This window comes from Armigeres subalbatus, chromosome 2, assembly GCF_024139115.2.
Source record: "Armigeres subalbatus isolate Guangzhou_Male chromosome 2, GZ_Asu_2, whole genome shotgun sequence".
Lineage (NCBI taxonomy): Eukaryota > Metazoa > Arthropoda > Insecta > Diptera > Culicidae > Armigeres > Armigeres subalbatus.
Window position 1 is genome coordinate 214,169,386 of NC_085140.1, and position 19,610 is coordinate 214,188,995.

Genomic DNA, 19,610 nt, shown 5'->3' on the forward strand with positions numbered 1-19,610 from the left:
CCTGACGTCAGATATGACTCATCACCGTCTAGAAACATGTTTTCGTTCGTCATCGTCGGTTTGTGCTTGCTGTTCAACGTACGAACGGTCCAATTCGAATATTACTATGGGAGTGGCCGCTCGCTCACTAGCTTCGATGCAAAGCTTTCAAAAAGAACGAAAGAAAATGAATGAAAACATGTGCTTGTGCTTGGCATCAACAGGTAAGGAAGTGTGATTTAAAATGCATCCGTGGGATAAATTGAACTTGGAAATAAAATAACTAGTAGAATCATTTATGTGTAATTTATTTTTATTTATACTTCAATCGATCGGAGTCTTAATGAAGGTGGTAGGGAAAGTTATAATGAGCTATAATTATCAGATTGAGAAGAGTCTTTCAATTCATATTCATTGTTTCAATGCAATGTTTTGCACTTTTCTTCTTATGGAACGTACACACGGTCAATCAGTTCGACCAACATTGACTCCACCTCTCTATTATTCAAACATCCATCAAGTTTTACCAACAGCGACACGAACAATCAATTTATTCGACCAACAATATCACACACGAACGACCGAAGCACCAACTCGAGCACCAACCATCAAAAAATATATAGAGGTTTGTGCAACTTCACTACAAATGCTCTAACATGTTCGGCGAACCTTGACTCCTCCCCCGACAACTCAAACCAAAATCAAACCGTTTTAATTTTTTCCAACCGAGCCGCCAACTGTCAAATGGTTGTTCGAACAACTTCACACACGTTCAAACAAAGCAGCAACCGAAGCTTTTTCTTGGGGGCGGAGTCAATGTTCGTCAAACTGCTTGACTGGTGTGTACGTTGCATTACTTATAGGCTTCAGGGGTAATTCTTTCTAAACAAACAGCGTGAAAAGTGAAATTTGTCTCACTTTGTACTTCAATCTATTTATTGTTAGTATGGATAACTGTACTAATATTGTAGAGACTTGCCGGAACAAAATGAAAAAAGCAAATATTAATATACAATATATTGAAAATGGATTTTCCCCCCAATATTCAATGGTTCAATTTGGAAAGCCAGCCTAACCAATAAGTCTAGTTTTGTTGTTGTTGGAAAAATATTTAATGCACACGGACTATAAAAATGTTTTCTATTACTTCATTAAAATGATTTTTCATTATATTTCATCACTTTACTATGACAAATAACGCTATCAGAATTTTGTCAACGGAAATCATTCCATATTAATTCATACGTACATCCTCACCTCCTAAGAATTTGCGATGCAGCCTGTGTCAAATGAAATCGATGGTGTATATCATTAGAATGTATTGATTATGTTACATTTTCTATGTAGGTACATGAAGAAATGTATCAAATTTGAATTTAGGTAACATCGAAAATGTTCAAGATATGCGTTTAACATTATCCTCCCTTCCTAGCATATAGGCTGTATACAAATATCGTGAAAGCAGTTCGGCCGCATTTGGCCTTATGCTTTCGCAGTGAATTTATTCTGTGCTTTCTGAGAACCGTTGAATGAGTGGTCGATAGGGTTTTCCCCAGACAAAACGTGATGCAAAACTGTGCTCTTCAGATAAGTATGTTTGGTTGCACAGCAAAGGGGAGAGTAACGATTATGAGATAGGAAAAACCACTGTAATGTTGCATTCGATTAGGTGCGCGAATTTATACAATATTAGTAATGGATATGGATATTTATTAGATGTCTGCAGCGCTATCATTGACCGATTCTAAGCGACGGATCTTTTTGAAATGGTTAGAAAAAGATTTTTTTGTTATTCAATGAAAAATATTAACTAAAATTTAGGTTTGTAATTGCAAAAATAATTCAAACATGCTCATTCTAAATGATCGATGTTTGATTTTGATTTCAATTCAAGATATTCAAATTTTAACAGAAATTGTCACATGTATTTTTTATAATTTTAATTCTTCTGGTTTAAAGTGATTAGCGCCATTTTTTCCCCAAATAACACTTCCACATGTCATTTAATCACCGTGGCGTTACATTCTTTTTAATTGTGGTTTTATTTATGTTGGGGAGAGCAGTCCATGGCTGACAATAGTCATCGTCGCAGCACTAAAAGCCACTCGCAGCACTAAAAGCCACAGTAGCGACGAGTTTGTATTGTCTTCATTGCTACTCGACACATCGCCAGTGACGCGAACGACGTTAGCTTTTGTCGTGCAACCAAATCGTCATGACGACATAGAATAACGAAGACTTCATACCATTATTCTTCAAACGGCAGCTGCCATGCGAAGATTTTCATTAATTCCTTGTAATAATGAAAATGAAGTAACGTATGAAGACGTTATAAATGTTATCGAAACATTTAGATTACCAAAGTTCCTACTATATTTGTTTATTGGAGACGCCATTATGATTTTTACCGCTCCGTCTATAATGACGTGCAATCGATTAGGTGAAGAAGTGACGACGGACGACGCTGCGCGACTATCTTCGTGGTAAGCATGCGGCGCGAAGAATCCGAATAGGTGTTGCGTCGTGCAATGTTATCACGGACACTATATTTTTTTCGCTTTCTTCATATGACGAGAATGACTATTGTAAGCCCTGGAGCAGTCCAAAATGCATCCCAAATGCATGCAAAACAACAAGGTTTCATGGCTTTCTAACGCATTCAAAATAAGTTTTAAAAATGGGCCTGGGGCAAAACGCTCGAATGGTGCTGTAAAATGACCCATAGCAGTTCAATAGTTCAATAATTCATTATTCAATAATGAATAACTAATGTTGGATTGTAATGGTAATATTCGTTCATAAATGTCCTACAGAAGATTATATGAGTGATTATATGCATGAGTTTTATTATTAAGCATCAACAGGCTTGAGATTTCAGGTATCTTAGAGAAGATGACAAGGAAGACTAAACATGATAATAATATAGCTGTAATAGCATCAGCTATTTATATTAATTAGTAGATCAGAGATACATCGTTGATTTATTTATACCAGTATTGGCTATGTTCCAAAGTTTTGTTAGAAAAATAGTTGTTTTAATAACATCCTGAACCAAGCTTACAAGAGCCTTTGTTCGAAAAATTGTGGAACTCAGTAACACACGATGATATAAATTTGTTATTCTCTTCTATTTGCTCCAAAGATGTTGATAATAATGAAAATGCAATCATGTAACAGTAATGTAAAACACTAACAATCTTTTCTTTTCTCCTCTCCGGAGGTGCAAATCTTATTGAGCGTCTGTTCTCCATGTCAGGATCGGCTCACAATAGCGTCTGTTCTCCATGTTAGGGGCGGCTGATCATCGTCCGAGTGCCAGCGAGGGACTCTAAGTGAAACTGTGCACCATGGTCCCCCGGAAATAAGGAGGAATGGTCCTCCGGAAATTTAGGGGGTTTGGTGTCTGCAAGCCAGCCAAAAAAAAACTCACGCAACGAACAATCAACAAGAGAGTACGGACCGGAACCATCGGCGAAGACCACTGCGACGAAAAGGGACTAGCGATTGGAAACTCGGTTCGTGGAACTGCAAATCTCTCAACTTCATCGGGAGCACACGCATACTCGCCGATGTGCTCAAGGACCGTGGATTCGGCATCGTAGCGCTGCAGGAGGTTTGTTGGAAGGGATCAATGGTGCGAACGTTTAGAAGTAATCATACCATCTACCAGAGCTGCGGCAACACACACGAGCTGGGAACAGCTTTCAAAGTGATGGGCGACATGCAAAGGCGCGTGATCGGGTGGTGGCCGATCAACGAGATCATGTACAGGTTGAGAATCAAAGGCCGGTTCTTCAACTTCAGCATAATCAACGTCCATAGCCCACATTCCGGAAGCACTGATGATGATAAGGACGCATTCTACGCGCAGCTGGTCACGTTCCAGCGATAGTACGATAGCTGCCCAAGCCACGACGTCAAAATCATCATAGGAGATTTGAACGCTCAGGTTGGCCAAGAGGAGGAGTTTAGACCGACTATTGGAAAGTTCAGCGCACACCGGCTGACGAACGAAAACGGCCTACGACTAATTGATTTCGCTGCCTCCAAGAATATGGTCATTCGCAGCACCTACTTCCAACACAGCCTTCCGTATCGGTACACCTGGAGATCACCACTGCAGACAGAATCACAAATCGACCACGTTCTGATTGATGGACGGCACTTCTCCGACATTATCGACGTCAGGACATATCGTGGCGCTAACATCGATTCTGACCACTATCTGGTGATGGTTAAACTGCGCCCAAAACTATTCGTCATCAACAATGTTCGGTACCGACGACCGCCGCGGTACGACCTAGAGCGACTGAAGCAACCTGATGTCGCCACTGCATACGCGCAGCATCTCGAGGCAGCGTTGCCGGAAGAGGGTGAGCTCGACGGGGCCCCTCTTGAGGACTGCTGGAATACGACGCAGCGGAAAACAACGTCGGGTATATGGGACGAAGTCGACGGAACGATTGGTTCGACGAAGACTGCAGACAGATTCTGGAGGAGAAGGACGCAGTGCGGGCGGTCGCGCTGCAGCAAGGTACCCGGCAGAACGTGGAACGTTATAGACGGAAGCGGAGACAGCGGACCCGCCTTTTTCAAGAGAAGAAACGCCGCCTGGAAGAAGCGGAGTGCGAGGAGATGGAACAGCTGTGCCGTTCACAAGAAACACGCAAGTTCTACCAGAAGCTCAACGCATCACGCAAAGGCTTCGTGCCGCGGGCCGAAATGTGCCGGGATAAGGATGGGAGCATCTTGACGGACGAACGTGTGGTGATCGAAAGATGGAAGCAGCACTACGAGGAACATTTGAATGGCGCTGAGAGTGCAGTCAGTGAAAGTCAAGGCAGCGGAGGAGATGACTACGTCAGTTCAGCGGACGATGGAAGCCAACCAGCCCTTACCTTGAGGGAAGTTAAGGATGCCATAAAGCAGCTGGTAAGGATGGTATCGGAGCTTAGCTCATCAAGATGGGCCCGGAAAAGCTAGCCACTTGCCTGCACAAATTGATAGTCAGAATCTGGGAAACTGAACATCTACCGGAGGAGTGGAAGGAAGGGGTTATATGCCCCATCTACAAGAAAGGCGACAAGCTGGAGTGTGAGAACTTTCGAGCGATCACCATCCTTAATGCCGCCTACAAAGTGATATCCCAGATCATCTTCCGTCGTCTATCACCATTAGTGAATGAGTTCGTGGGAAGTTATCAAGCCGGCTTCGTTGACGGCCGCTCGACAACGGACCAGATCTTTACTGTACGGCAAATCCTTCAAAAGTGCCGTGAATACCAGGTCCCAACGCATCATCTGTTCGTTGATTTCAAGGCGGCATACGGCAGTATAGACCGCGTAGAGCTATGGAAAATTATGGACGAGAACAGCTTCCCTGGGAAGCTTACCAGACTGATCAAAGCAACGGTGGATGGTGTGCAAAACTGTGTGAAGATTTCGGGCGAACACTCCAGTTCGTTCGAATCGCGCCGGGGACTAAGACAAGGTGATGGATTTTTATGCCTGTTGTTCAACATTGCGCTAGAAGGTGTCATGCGGCGAGCCGGGTGTAACAGCCGGGGTACGATTTTCAACAGATCCAGTCAATTTATTTGCTTCGCGGATGACATGGACATTGTCGGCCGAACATTTGCAAAGGTGGCAGAACTGTACACCCGCCTGAAACGTGAAGCAACAAAAGTTGGACTGGTGGTGAATGCGTCAAAGACAAAGTAGGGTTACTGCTCCTGGACTTCATCTCATAGCTCCGATATTGGTCTCACGAAAAACAAAGCAATGAAAAGGTATTTTGTTTGTTTATTATTTTTGTGATTTTTTTCAGCAGTGAGCATGCATGTTAGCAAAAAGAAGCGACGAAATTGGTGCCGTATTTCTTTGTTTCGCGATGAGATGAATATATGTACAGTGAGATGGAAAACGGAACAGTTCCCCTACATGCTTGTGGGCGGAACAGAGCGCGACAGGGCCCGCCTGGGAAGCAGTGTTACGATAGACGGGGATACCTTCGAGGTGGTCGAGGAATTCGTCTACCTCGGATCCTTGCTAACGGCTGATAACAATGTCAGTCGTGAAATACGAAGGCGCATCATCTGTGGAAGTCGGGCCTACTACGGGCTCCAGAAGAAACTGCGGTCAAAAAAGATTCGCCACCGCACCAAATGTGTCATGTACAAGACGCTAATAAGACCGGTTGTCCTCTACGGACATGAAATATGGACAATGCTCGAGGAGGACTTGCAACTGGAATACTTTGAAGATTAATGCTCAATCTTTTCGATGAAATCGTTTTTTCGTACAATTTGCAAACATTTTTTTAAATTTTGATCATCTCTATACATATAAAACAAAGTTGACATTTGTACGACTGCGCATCACTCAAGAATAGACTGCCTAATTTCTGCTAATTTATATCCTTTTTTTGTCTTCGATTTACGATGAACCTGGAAAAAATGAAAAACAAACAATCTCTTTGTTGAAATGGTTTTTTCTACAGAATTTCAAATCTTGATTATCTATAAACATAATAAACTGTAAAAAAAAAATGAGAAATAATTTTGAAGAACCGATTTGTTCTCTAAATAAATTGTGTACGCAAAAAATTGTATCAGAAAATTGATTTTTGATTTTTGGCGAGACAAAGTTCGCCGGGTCAGCTAGTTTTATATATTTTTTTGATTGAATGAATCAAAATCACAGAACTTATTATTCTTCCATTTACTTCCACTATTCACTTTTTATGTATCAACAAACAGATACGTATTTCGTTTCCTACTTGGAAACTTCTTCAGTGTTTTGTTATCGACAATAAAACACTGAAGAAGTTTCCAAGTAGGAAACGAAATACGTATCTGTTTGTTGATACATAAAAAGTGAATAGTGGAAGTAAATGGAAGAATAATAGTCTTTTAACCTTGTAGCATTTCCCCTAAGACGCTCTAAAATAATTAATCACAGAACTTATATTCGACTGTTTATCTATTACTTCAATTGAATAAAATTTTCCATACAAAAAATTGGAAATTGACAATAAAGAAATCAGGGTATGAGCAATAAATAAATATAAAGTTTTCACAAATAATGCAAAAAAATCCACAAACACTCAAAATTTTTCAAAAACAAAAATAAATTAACACTTGAAAGCAAAAATTGTAATTATAAAAGAAAAATTTTTTATAAAGAAATCAAAATGTTCCAGGGAGAAAAATACAAAAGTTCCATAAATAAATGAATATATGCAATAAGTAATTACAATACTTTTTCACAAAATGAATATTTTTTTTTACGAGACGGGCCAGCCTTGGACTGAAAGTCTCGCTAATAAAGACAAAAAAATATATATTTTTTCCACAAAAAAATAAATACTTTTTACGAAAAAAAAACAACAAAGAGCAATACAAAAATATGAAAATTTCCATAAGAAATATGAAAAGCAATAAAACTGAGCATTTTTCCATAGATTATCCCTTCTTTAAAAGCGTTTAAAGTTCATGGAAAATTCCATTTTTTTTTTGCCTTTTTGTATTTTTATGGAATTATTCTTTTTTTTTTATTGTTCTCTATTGATTATTTTGTGGAAAATTTTAAATTTTTTATGGAAAATAATATTTATTTTGTGGGAAATTTTGTAATTGTGTATTGCTAATATAGATTTATTAATGGAAATTTTCTATTTTTTCCATGGAACGTTTCGATTTCTTTATGGAAAATTCTTCTTTTTTTTGTCTTTATTATCGAGACTTTCAGCCCAAGGCTGGCTCGTCTCAAAGAAAATTCTTCTTTTATAATTGCAGTTTTTGCTTTGCTAATTTATTTTTGTTTTGTGGAAAATTCTCAATTGTTTATGGAAATTTTACATTATTTGTGGAAATTTTTTATTTATTTATTGCTCATACCCTGATTTCTGTATTGACAATTTCTTATTTTTTATGGAAAATTTCTTATTCTTCATGGAAACTTTATTTTGTTGCTAATTACTTAGGGAAAGGGGCTAGTTTGATCTAGGTGGGACTATATCCCGGTTAAAGCCCGTTCAACCCGGGTTCTTTCCCGCCTCTTTTGTTAGTTACTTTACAGCCCTCCCTTAGGGGCCCTCCTTAGCCGTGCGGTAAGACGCGTGGCTACAAAGCAAGAACATGCTGTGGGTGACTGGGTTCGATTCTTGGTACCGGTCTAAGCAATTTTCGGATTGGAAATTGTCTCGACTTCCCTGGGCATAAAAGCATCATCGTGTTAGCCTCATGTCATACGAATGCAAAAATGGTAGCTTGGCTTAGAAACCTCGCAGTTAATAACTGCGGAAGTGCTCAATGAACACTAAGCTGCGAGACGACTCTGTCCCAGTGTGGGGATGTAATGCCAATAAGAAGAAGATGATACGAAGTATAAGGAGCAAAATTAAATTTTGATAGATAATATTAAATTTTACAATATATTGCATGCAGCTTTTATGTCTTGTAAGCAACAAAGCTCCTTTTAGACAAGCTTTTTCGTGTTTTGTTATCCCAAATTTTTAGATGAGCTTTTTCGTGTTTTATATCCCAAGTTTAGTATTAAAATATTATTCAGTGATCTCTTCTGGTTCACATGTTTGTTCTTCGTTAACTCAAAACAACAACCAAAATTCGTTTGTATTATTTGATCCATTCTGATTGATACGCTTGAAACATGGCAATTCAAGTTCTGTTTCCCGTTTCTTGAAACAAATTATACGATAATATTTTTTCTCAGACACGATATGGTAGGGAGTTTGTATATGCACATGAAATACGGCGCCTTCTGACATAACAGCACTAAGCTGTCGGTGGCACTATGACAATTTATCATGGATGATAAAATGATAATACATTATGGAAGTAGGTAAACAAAAAGTGGTTTTTGTTTTATGTAAATTTTTGTGAAGTATTTGCATTAAAAGGTCCATAATTTACTAATTTTTCACGCTTTTGAATGGCATCTGTATACATTGCACCTGCCAATGTAAAATAGTTGATTTATTTTTACGTTTGGTAGCCGAATGGATGGTAACCAACTATTGGAACGTTTCAGCTTTTTGTTGTAGTTGTTTTCAGGGATTTCTTAGATATATTCATGTGTTCAATATTTTATGCTTGATGAGTTTCTGCCACATGTCTATTGCATAAGAATGGAAACAGTCTTTATGGAGATTATTTAGTGTTAGTGTTATTTATTTTTGAAATGTAAAGAAATAAATGTCGTATACCGACATGTTGCATGTTTTCCAATTGAAAAGTATTTCCATGAATTTATCGTTACAATATATGTTTTGGCTGGAATATTAGAAGTCCGTGTATTAGAGATGAGTCAGCGTTGTTCTAAAAATAATAATAAATAATAAAGTCAAAAAAGTCCGTGTATTTTTCTATTGTACATTATGTAGGAAAAGAGGCAACATAGCGAAGCGTAACTCTTATTCATTTTTTTGGTTTGAGGGCTACTAATCTCAACATCATGTACGCTAGGTGTTTTGAAAAAAGTTTACATTTTGATGAACAAACTGACGGTTTTGCGATGCATCAACGCCTGCGTCGCATCAACAATGTACCACGCTTCTCCATTCACTAGATAGCAAATACTTCATAGTTTTTGCATACAACAAAACATTACCTAACCTGCACTCAGTACTGCCCTAATTTACAATCCCAGTCTGACTGGTTTGGAATTTGTATTGTCGAAACCGGCCATTTTATGTGTGAAGACGAATCCATAGACCAAATAGGAAATTATGTCATTTAATTCCGGCACTTGATTGAAACTTTACAGATATCCGTTTTCAGTGTCTCCTACTTGACTCGCACTTCAGCCGAGTCAAATACGAGACAATGAGGTGACTTACTGTTGAGGTTAAAATACGTAAATATCTGTAAAGTTATACTCAATTGTTGGATTTAAAAGGGATAGTTCTAACTGTTCTAACTCGTATGACAAGTAAAGATAGTCCACTTCTTCTTCTTCTTCTCATTGGTATTACATCCCCACACTGGGACAGAGCCGCCTCGCAGCTTAGTGTTCATTAAGCACTTCCACAGTTATTAACTGCGAGGTTTCTAGGCCAAGTTACCATTTTTGCATTGGTATATCATGAGGCTAACACGATGATACTTTTATGCCCAGGGAAGTCGAGACAATTTCCAAACCGAAAATTGCGTAGACCGCACCCTCAGCATGGTTTTGCTTTGTAGCCGCGTGTCTTACCGCACGGCTAAGGAGGGTCCCAAAGATAGTCCACTAAACAGCTCAAAATAATTTAATTGGGTTTTGGTGATCAAATTAGTTCGTCCGCACAAGATACAGATGTTTTGATCGCATCAGGTCAAGCCATTAGGCGTTAATTATACCAAAATAGCCTTAAACAATCAAATAAAAAATAAACGATATCTATCTTATGTATTATTTATGATATATTCGGTAACCATAGAACACGTTTCGAAACCTTTAGAATGCCGGGTAAAATTTTAAACAATGCTAGACTACTCCAAATGGCTCGCGCCATCTCAAACTCTTCAGTATTTTTTGAGAAATTTATTATCTCTTAAAGCTCATGGAATCTTTGGCAAAAGACAAAATTGGCTAATGTAACATTCATCTGATTCAAGATGCTTTTTATTTTTTTTGAGCTTCTGGAAAAAAAACTTGCCGGTTTTTGAAAACAGCATAGCTGCTCCATCTCCACACACTCCACAAAATAAATATTTTTTTCCTCAAAATATTTTAACTTTCCGCGAAAAAATCAATAAAGAGCAATAATAAAATATGAAAATTTCCATAAACGAATATAAAAAAAGCTTTAAAACTTGATCAATTTTATTGGAAAAATATATTAAGCTCGTTTAGTGGAATGTATTAGACCGTCTAAGACGAATTAAGTACTGTCCATTTAATTCCACCAGTTAATTTTCGTTATCTTTGTAGATATCGAGTTATCGAAGTCGAGTCAAGTACAAGACACTGAAGACGACCACACAGTTGTGGTCGAAATACGTATCTGCGAAGATAACGAAAATTAACTGGTGGAATTAAATGGACAGTACTTAATTCGTCTTAGACGGTCCAATTTTATTGCTTTTTTGAATTTTTTATGGAAATTTTCTTAAATAATATCTGAATTTCTCTTTATTGATTATTTTATAAAAAAACAAATATTCTGTGGAAAATGTTGTTATTGTTTATTGCTAATATTGATTTATTTATGGAAATTTTATATTTTTTTCTCTGAAGTGAACCAACTACACACTTATTTTTTTTACCGGGATCTCAGCAAAATGTTGAACTTTTACCGAGTTTCGCACAGCCGTGCCCCAGCAAACAAGTTTTTTGCCGAGATTTCTGTCAAAGTTGCTGAAAATCAGCAAATAATTTGCCGAAAATCAGCTAACAAACGCCATTTTTGCCGGGATATCAGTTTTTATTTTGCTGGGGAGACGGCTGTGCGGATTTTTGCCGAGCTGCAGAATGAATCGCCTGCTTTGAGCGTGCTTACAGCGGCACAGAAGGAGTTAACTTTCTGAAATCAGTATGGCGAAAGGCATCTACGGTTCGATTACTCGAGATTAAGCACCTTAATCGAAAAAATATTTGGTAGGCGTAGTAGCGGACACCATCCATCATAAAAGGTACCATATAGTTTTTCATGAAAAGTTCCTAATCCTGAGAAAACCCGCATTAGATGTTGTATATGAAATTCGTCATTGTTTTACTACCGGGTCCAACGTCGGAACCGGTTTAAGTTTCTTCTATTTCCCGTTGCAACTAGGCACGAACTAACTCGCCAGACGTAAACAACCTTTTCCTCTCGTTAACTCAGCTGTGCTGGACGCATTCGGCTTAACCAACACACACTCGGTTATTGCTTCTCTTCAAACTTTCTGTTCTCTACTATCCACAACTGATTACTATTAGTGTATTGTTGTTTACGCCTGGCTGTATCTACAGCATATGACTCATCCAGTCTTCCTTAGGGTGATTCAAAATTCAACTTAACAATCTAAATTAATTTGATTCAAATACTGAACATACCGGCCGTCTGAATTTTGACCGTAATACCTAAAGTTTCTACATTCGCTTCGTTTATTTCAACATTTCTTGCTTTCTACGCTGTTTCTCCCATCTATACTTCTGCCTCTACTATATATCCACCTCTCGTTTCTTCTGTCTTCTTATCTTCTGACTGTACTCCTCTTCTTCTTTTGTCTCGCCACTTGACTTCTGCCTCTACTGGAATATTCGTCGATTGTCTCGCCACCTATCTTCTGTTTCTAGTTGCCTACTTCGTCTCATCACATGTCTTCTGTCTCGCCACCTATCTTCTCTTTTCGTTGCATGTGTTGTCTACTCCTGTTCATAGACGGATCTCTCTCCGCCGGGATTCGGTTGATTCCAGCACCGTCTACGTCCGTATCAGCCATCTGGAAAACCAACTTGATCAAACTCCGACCGATTGGGAATGATTTGAAATTGGAATCGAGATACTTAACTGTGACCCGAGGCCTGAGCCCCGGGTGGACGTGACATCGCCTTATTGCTGGAACCACCTACTCCTGCTGCTGCTGTCAATATTGTTGATAGACGGATCTCTCTCCGCCGGGATTTTGTTGATTCCAGCATCGTCAACGTCCGTATCAGTCATCTGGAATACCAACTCGATCAAACTATGACCAATTGAGAATGAAAGTAAATTGGAATCGAGATACTTAACTGTGACCCGAGGCCTGAGCCCCGGGTGGACGTGACATCGCCTTATTGCTGGAACCACCTACTGCTGCTGATGATGTTGCCGGATATCAACCAATTGAACCACCGGCTGATTGGTTCTAGCTTGATGCTCCAATAGAGCCCTCCTCGTCGCTCTGAGCCGATGTTGCGACAACGTTGTTTCTGTTTGATCGTCACCTGTTGACGAGCCGGCCGCCATTCTATGTGGTGGGGACGATGTCGTATCGACTTCCACTGGTAACAAGCCGAGCTTGGAAATCGCTCGTTTGTACGTTCCTTTTGCTGTACGCACTGTCGCCACTCGTACTAAACCATCTGCTCCAGGGTGAACGTCGATGACCCTTGCTAACGGCCACGTCAATGGGGGCAGGTTGTCCTCTTTGACGACTACTATAGAGCCGACTACTAGATTTCGGGTTGCGGTAGACCATCGGTAGCATTGCTGCAGCGAAGAAAGGTATTCGCTGTGCCAGCGCTTCCAGAAGTGCTGGGCTATCTGCTGCATGTGTTGCCAGCCGGTAAGTCGGTTCGGTGGAGCTGCTGTCAGGTCAGGTTCGGGCATAGCGTTCATCGGTCGGCCGATAATGAAATGACCGGGAGTTAGTGCTTGAAGGTCCGACGGATCCATTGACAATGGAGTGATTGGTCGGGAATTAAGGCACGCTTCAATTTCGGCAAGTACTGTTTCAAATTGCTCCTTGTTCAGCTGGGCCTTACCAACAATGCGACGCAAGTGGAATTTTGTTGACTTGACACACGCTTCCCATAAACCACCGAATGACGGAGATCTTGGCGGAATGAAGTGAAAGCGAATGCCGTTTGATTCACAAAAACAGAGGATTTCCTTTTGTGATTTTGTGAGATGAATAGCTTGCGTAGTGCTTCCAGTTGTGTGCTCGCTCCTCGAAAGTTATTCGCATTGTCGCAATAAACGTTCGCCGGCTTTCCCCGACGTGAGATGAATCTCTTGAGAGCTGCCACAAAGGCTGAAGTGGTCAAACTCATTACCAGCTCAAAATGGGCCGCCTTTGTGGCAAGGCAGACGAAAATGGCAATGTATCCTTTGACTTGCTGAGAAAAGCGTACTCCAGATCGCAGATACATTGGACCTGCAAAGTCCACTCCAACACTCTCGAATACGAAATTGCCGGTTACTCTATCGTGTGGGAGGTTTCCTATTAGCTGCTGCAATACTTGTGGCTTCGCTCTGGTACAGGTGACGCATGAATGAACTATTCTACGTACCATAATGCGGCCGCCGAGGGGCCAGAATCGTTGTCGCATAGTTGAAAGCAAGAGCTGTGGTCCCCCGTGTAGCGTTTTATAGTGCTCCGCCCAGGCAATGAGATTTGTGAAATGATGTTTGCCAGGCAGAACAAGAGGGAACTTTGCGTCGATGTCGATCTCTGCGTGGTGCAATCGTCCTCCTACACGAATAAGACCGTCAACAATCCTCGGCTTCAAGAAACGGAGTTTCGATGATCGGGGAACTGGCTTATTTTCACGGAGGGCAGCAAACTCACTAGGAAAGTATTCTTCTTGGACTTGCTTCACTAGTTTCAGCATTGCTTCATTTTTCTCCTCGATGGTTAGGGGTCCAGTTTGGCGTAGATTGGGTGCGCACCGACAATTTAATGCAAATCGTAATCCCCAGGCGGCAAAATTCAACAAACGCCTCAAAGTTGAAAATCTGACAAATACGTCCTGCTCAACGTCTACTGAAACCGCCGGGAAAGCAACAGCATTCTTCGCTTCATACTCCATAAATTCCTGAACGTTGGGTTTGTTCGGCCATTCTCCATCGACCGTAGCTAGCCAGCCTGGACCATTCCACCAAAGAGAGGACTTGGACAAGGTGGCTAAATCCAAACCTCTAGAGACGATGTCGGCTGGGTTATCTTCACTTGGAACATGGTTCCAAGTAGCTTGTGGCGTTAGTTCTTGAATTTCTGCAACTCGATTCGCCACGAATGTCTTCCACGAGGAAGGTTGTGAAGCCAGCCAACTTAGAACAACTGTTGAATCTGTCCACAAATAAATAACTGCCTTGATCTCAACGCTGTCAAGAAATTTCTCAAGAAGGTGGGCAAGCAGTAGTGCTGCACACAACTCCAAGCGTGGGATAGATTTGCTGTCTATCGGGGCTACTCGGGACTTAGCTGATAGTAGACGCACTGTGCAAAACTCATCTTATGTTATGGAGCGAATGTATAGGCAGGAGCCATATAACGCTTCCGACGCATCACTGAACCCATGCAGTTTATAAGCTTTTGCGTTTCTCATAGAAACAAAACAAAAACAAAACAAAACATGGAAAGGTGACTTGTGCTAGATGTGCCATTTGTTGCTGATACTCGCGCCATTCCAGCTGTACAGCTGAAGGAAGAGGTGTATCCCAATCAATTTGATGCTTCCACAACGCCTGCATGAAAATCTTTGCCTTAACAATCGCTGGACTGATTAGCCCTAGTGGATCGAACAAACTTGCCAGCTGAGAGAGAACGATGCGCTTAGTTATGGTGTCCGTCGGTATCCACTTCGGTTGTTTGAATCGTAGTTCATCTCGCAAGGTATCCCACTGCAGTCCAAGCGTAGTAACGGAGCTCTCGTTGTCCAGATCGAGTGTGGTTGTCTTTTCATGAAACTCCAATGGTATATCCGACAAAACTTCACTACTGTTCGAAGCCCATTTTCTAAGGGAAAATCCTGCTGACTCCACCATTCCGGTAACTTGCTTGAGGATGGCCTTCAATTCCTCTGCACTACTGCTACCAGCCAACATGTCATCCACGTAGAACGATTTCCGAACAATTGGTGCTGCATCCGGGAAATTTTCAGCTTCATCGTCTGCAAGTTTCTGCAACACTCGGGTAGCTAGGAAAGGGGCACAGTTCGTCCCATACGTGACCGTCAAAAGTTGGTAGACCTTGATCGGTTCCTCCGTAGAGAAACGGAACAAAATTCGCTGTAACGGCTGATCAGCTCGGTGGACGAGAATTTGGCGATACATCTTGGAGATATCTGCTACAGCGACGAAAGCGTGCATCCGGAAACGAAATACAATGCTGACAAGTGTATCTTGAATTGTCGGTCCCGTTAGAAGAACGTCATTGAGCGAAAGGCCGGACTTAGACTTGCAGGAAGCATCGAACACAGTTCTCAACTTCGTCGTTGCACTCTCCGGCTTGAGTACGGCGTGATGCGGGAGAAAATACTGCAGATCGGCATGCAACTCATCAACCTTTACTTCTCGCATGTGGCCGAGTGCTTCATACTCACGAATGAACTCGTGGTATTGTAGCTTCAACTCTGGATTGGCATCTAGCCTGCGCTCAAGAGAATTGAATCGACGTTCGGCGTTGTACCGATTGTCTCTCAGTTGACTAATCAACTCTTTCCGGCGTGGAAGCTTGACAACGTATCGATCTTCAGAATTTCGTACCGTAGTGTCGAGAAAAAACTGTTCACAGGCTCGCTCTTCTGGCGACCAACCTTGCAAGTCGTGGCACGTCTCCAACTGCCAAAATCGTTTTACCAATTCCTCCAATGGACTCGACTGTTGCAGATTGCATACTGTTTGTTGGGACAGTCCTTGATCGCACGCTCCGGTCACGACCCATCCGAGCGCAGTGTTCTGAAGAAGCGGACGGTCGCAACCGAGCTCTATTCGACCGTATTGTAGAATCTTGAAGAAGTGTTCTGCACCGATGATCAAGTCCACGGAGTTTGTGTTACAGAACGTTGGATCAGCCAAACAAATGTGTTCTGGAATATTCCATCCAGTTATGTCCACGTTGTGAACTGGTAATCGTGCAGTTACATGCGGTAAAACGAACAGTCGTAGTTTAATCTTGAAGTCGGAGTGGAGGGAGAATATATCGGCCGTTACGAAATGAGTAACATGGGCCGACGCTTGTCCAATTCCGGAAACCAGAATCGGAAAGGGAGTTCTTTTTCGGGGTAGACACAGCTTCTGTACAAGATCGTACGAAATGAAATGGCACTGTGAACCCGAGTCCAGCACACTCCGAACGATGGATTTATTCCCCTTGGCGTCTACCATGTTGACAAACGCAGTTGGCAACAAAACTGCTGATTCACGGCTGTCAAGATGTACAGCTGAACACGAGACGTTGTGTTGACCACTCGATTGCGACGGATTCGACCTTGATCCTTCCGCTTGTTGACCAGCTGGCTGCTGGTTGCCCGACGCTGTAGCTGTATTCGACTGGGCTGACTGACTTCCGGAAGACCTTTGCTGGATTGAGCTATTTCGTTGTTGATCAGAACGCGGATCATGTAACAACGTGTTGTGTTTCCTGTTGCACCTGTGGCAACTCCCGGATAGGCACAACCTTGCAGTGTGCTTGGATGTTCTGAGGCAGTTTCCACACAATCCATTCCGGTCAACTAGTTCGTGGCGTTTAGCCAGCGGAAGCCTCCGGAACTCAGGACACTGGAACACATAATGCTGCTGACCGCACTGGTAACAGCTAGATTGTGATAACGACTGACCGGAAGTGGAAGCAATATTAGAATTGACACGGAATTGTACGGATTTCACACTACGATCGGGCTTGCTTGATGACTTCGAAGACTGCAGAACCTTGGCGTACCCCTGCAAGAAATTTAACATGTCGACGTACGTGGGCATCTCGTCAGCTTTATCGTCGTCCATCGCGGAACTGCCATACTTTTTTGCATCCACGGCGTTGCAATAACGATCCCACTCGCGCTTCGTGTTTGGATCGAGTCGAATATACAGGTGGTACACCAAGCTGGAACTCCAACGATCGGTCGGCTCTCCGAGTCGCTTCAAATTAGAAAGGTGCTCTTCGAAGCTGTCGATAACCCGCAACAACTCCTTGCACGACTCCTTCCGCATTGCCGCTGTATCATTTAACGCTTCGTGGTGACAGAAGATTAATCTCCGCTTATTCTCGTTCCTCTGACCAAGCAACTTCTACACCGTCCGATAGCCTTCATCGCTGATCTCAATGTGTCCGATGATCCGCGTCACCTTACACTAGCCCCTTTAGATACTGAAGCCTCTCAACGTCGCCTATCTCTATTCTGTTTGCATTGAAGTTGTCCCGAAAAGGGACCCAATCCTCCGGCCGACCACTGAACTTTAACAATGGGATTTCAGGGTACCGGATATGCGATACTGCAACTGAAGACGGCACGGGCGCAGCGGAGGTGGAAGGTTTTGGCAACTTGGACTGAAGAGCGACCTTCAGGGAATAATACTTGCTCTCGAACAGGTATTGCGCATAAGCCCCAAAATTTTAATCCCACCTTTGGGTTTCCGCGCCGAGCACTCAGCGCCAGACTCGGCGACAAGGAGATAGTGGTCAAGTTGCTACTCCTGATTTGTTGACAACTGATGTCATTTGGTTGTGTGAGTACATCGGTGTCAAAAAATAGAGCTTTTAGCTGAAAATTTAATTGTCAAATGCACATTTTGACAGCAATATAGATGTATGAGTGAATAAAATGTGCAAATGCTCTATCGCGGAAGCAGTCGCTGAAGACAAGTGTCAATGGTTTCAGTGACGAAACGAAAAGTTTCAATGCAAAAAGCAATACCTTTCTTCTTTCGTTGAAACTGCTTCCTCCTTCGACGAGTAGGACTCCAACTGTGCGGCGACGTCGAAAAACACGTTGAAGAACTCTTCCAGTTTTGCTAGCCGAACCTGAACCTGACCTTCGTGTTCTTCTGGTTTATATTTTTTCAAAAACATCTCCAGAAGACCCACGGATTCTAGCAGGCTTGCCAAGCGCTGCTTAAGCTTCCCAATAGCCAATTCCCGCTCGCTCATGATTAGAAATACGCTGTTTTTGATGGACAAGTTTAATCAACACACAACGAAAAGTGCAAGAACGAAACAAATGCACTTGCAGTGGATCAATCATAAAAAGGAGCAAAGATTTGACCCACCTGTTTCTCCGCAATGATTCCTGTCCGCTACCGGCACTTGTCCACCAGCAGCTCCACCACCTTAATTCCTCCAAGAATTCTTGCTTCTTCTTTCCGGTTCACCGGATTCACTAATTTTATATTTCCTTTCTTTCGAACTTTTCCAATGTTTCAGCTTTTTCAAAATCTTCACTTTCAGACGCACCGTCAATTGGCTATCCTTTTTCTTCACTTTGCAGTTATTATGATAGTGCAATGGCGCAATTCACACTTTTGTTCTTCACCTCACTTATTATAGTCCCACCTAGTGGGCTTCTTTGCACGGCACTTCTTTGCAAGGGTTTTCCCGCGCATTCATTCGACTTTTCAGTCAAAATGTACACCCTTCGACGTTGGATCCGGCTCAAAGGACCTTTGCACTATTCAATTTTATTAAAAACTCGCCGCGACGGCAACAGCTGTGCCGTGTGATACAAACCGAACTAACTCGCCAGACGTAAACAACCTTTTCCTCTCGTTAACTCAGCTGTGCTGGACGCATTCGGCTTAACCAACACACACTCGGTTATTGCTTCTCTTCAAACTTTCTGTTCTCTACTATCCACAACTGATTACTATTAGTGTATTGTTGTTTACGCCTGGCTGTATCTACAGCATATGACTCATCCAGTCTTCCTTAGGGTGATTCAAAATTCAACTTAACAATCTAAATTAATTTGATTCAAATACTGAACAGATGTCTTTCGTCATACAAATTTGTGGCGGTTAACTCATGCTGGCTATTTTGCGCATATACTATAGCGCCGTGATGTGATAGCGGCGAGTAGAAAATCAGCCACTGCTAATAATTCATTAAAAACTGAGTGTGTAAGGCTGAAAACCTCAATAATAAAGAAAAAAAATCCGTGGAATATTTTAATTTCTGTATGGAAAATTCTTCTTTTATAATTGTAATTTTTGCTTTAAAAAACTCCAAT

General features: G+C 41.7%; 1 protein-coding gene across 1 annotated transcript in view; it reads left to right on the forward strand.

The window, feature by feature from the left end:
- The first annotated feature begins 1,530 nt into the window (after nt 1-1,530).
- The window catches only part of LOC134215866 (uncharacterized), a 94,741-nt gene continuing 76,661 nt past the window's right edge, over nt 1,531-19,610 (forward strand). The window contains exon 1 of the mRNA XM_062694964.1: nt 1,531-1,570. Coding sequence (XP_062550948.1) covers nt 1,546-1,570 — 25 coding nt within the window. The 5' untranslated portion in view covers nt 1,531-1,545. The remainder of the gene's footprint in view (nt 1,571-19,610) is intronic.